This window comes from Trypanosoma equiperdum (genome assembly GCF_001457755.1).
Source record: "Trypanosoma equiperdum strain OVI genome assembly, contig: ctg_1685, whole genome shotgun sequence".
NCBI classification, from domain to species: Eukaryota; Euglenozoa; class Kinetoplastea; order Trypanosomatida; family Trypanosomatidae; genus Trypanosoma; species Trypanosoma equiperdum.
Genome location: NW_027123710.1, coordinates 14,966 through 16,050, shown reverse-complemented (window position 1 = coordinate 16,050; position 1,085 = coordinate 14,966). Strand labels below are relative to the sequence as shown.

The window sequence follows — 1,085 nt, the reverse complement described above, 5'->3', positions numbered from 1 at the left end:
CACACAACCTAAAGAAGGATGATATTGATGAGAGTCTCCACGAGTGTCCATACACTGCTGTGTGGATGCTTTATTGACTTTTTGTGTGTAGCTTTTGTTGTTTGTATATTTTATATTGCTTCTGTACGTTGGTGCTGATTGTGCTGTTTTGCATATATATTGTTGCTGTTTTTTATGTGGATTTGTTTTTTAACATTTTTAAATTTCTGTGTGTTTGTGTGCGTTTGTGTCTTTTCTGTTGCTTTTTTGTTGCTGCTTGTTTTATGACATATATAGAAAGGTGGTATCGGTGTACGTTTTTGCGCATCTGTGTGTTTGTGTGTGTGTATTGTAGCTGCGGCTGCTCGTGATTTTGGTGATGTTTTTTCGTGGATGATCATGTTGTTGCATGCGTGTTGATGCTGATCCTCTTTATATGTTGATTGATTGATTGATTCCTTTCGTATTTTCCTGTAAACCTGAGGACAAGAGGAAAAGAGAATAAAGGTATTAATCTTTTTAAGCATATCACTGACTGTAATAGGTAGGAAGTAGTTTGTGTTAATTTTTTACTTGAGAGTGTAAGTAGCAGAGGAGAGAGTTATCAAGTTTTTATTGTTAAAACTCCTCGTGCGCGTCACGTGGCTGCGAGGGTAGTGACCACGCGTGTCAACGTGGAGTAAACCATACGCGAGTATTGAGGTAAATGACGGGAATGAACAGATCGTGTTTGGAGGTCAATGTAAGTGACTACATTTGCTTGGAACGGATTGGCGGTGATTATGAGTGGAGCAATACTCTTGCTCGTGTTATCGGACTGCCCACAAGTCAGCACGTTCGTGTCGAATTGTTCGATCGTGTCGATGCCGTGCCTGGTGGGTTTGAACCGTATGCCGAAAAACTGGGTGAACTTGCGGTGCAGCAGGATCGTCTTGATGGGCTGAACGAGCTGAAAGCGCTCCAACAGCAATACCAGCAGCTGGTGGAGGATGAGGATCGTTCTTCTGAACGGCTCTACCGTGCCCGTGAGGTAACTCAAGAAAAACAGGCCATTGCAGCGGCGTTCACTCGTCAGCAAATGGTGGAGCTTGATCAAGTTCGCGCCG

At 43.1% G+C, this 1,085-nt stretch overlaps 2 protein-coding genes across 2 annotated transcripts in view; one reads left to right on the top strand and one right to left on the bottom strand.

The window, feature by feature from the left end:
* Nucleotides 1-110: 110 nt before the first annotated feature.
* Nucleotides 111-506, bottom strand: TEOVI_000750100 (uncharacterized protein; the record flags this gene model as incomplete). Its single annotated transcript, XM_067222730.1, has 1 exon — nucleotides 111-506. The coding sequence occupies one exon, from the start codon at nucleotides 504-506 to the stop codon at nucleotides 111-113; it is 396 nt and encodes a 131-aa protein (XP_067078831.1).
* A 179-nt stretch (nucleotides 507-685) lies between these two features.
* TEOVI_000750000 (uncharacterized protein) overlaps nucleotides 686-1,085 on the top strand; it is a gene marked incomplete at both ends in the record, with an annotated part of 426 nt that continues 26 nt past the window's right edge. The window contains one exon of the mRNA XM_067222729.1: nucleotides 686-1,085. Coding sequence (XP_067078830.1) covers nucleotides 686-1,085 — 400 coding nt within the window.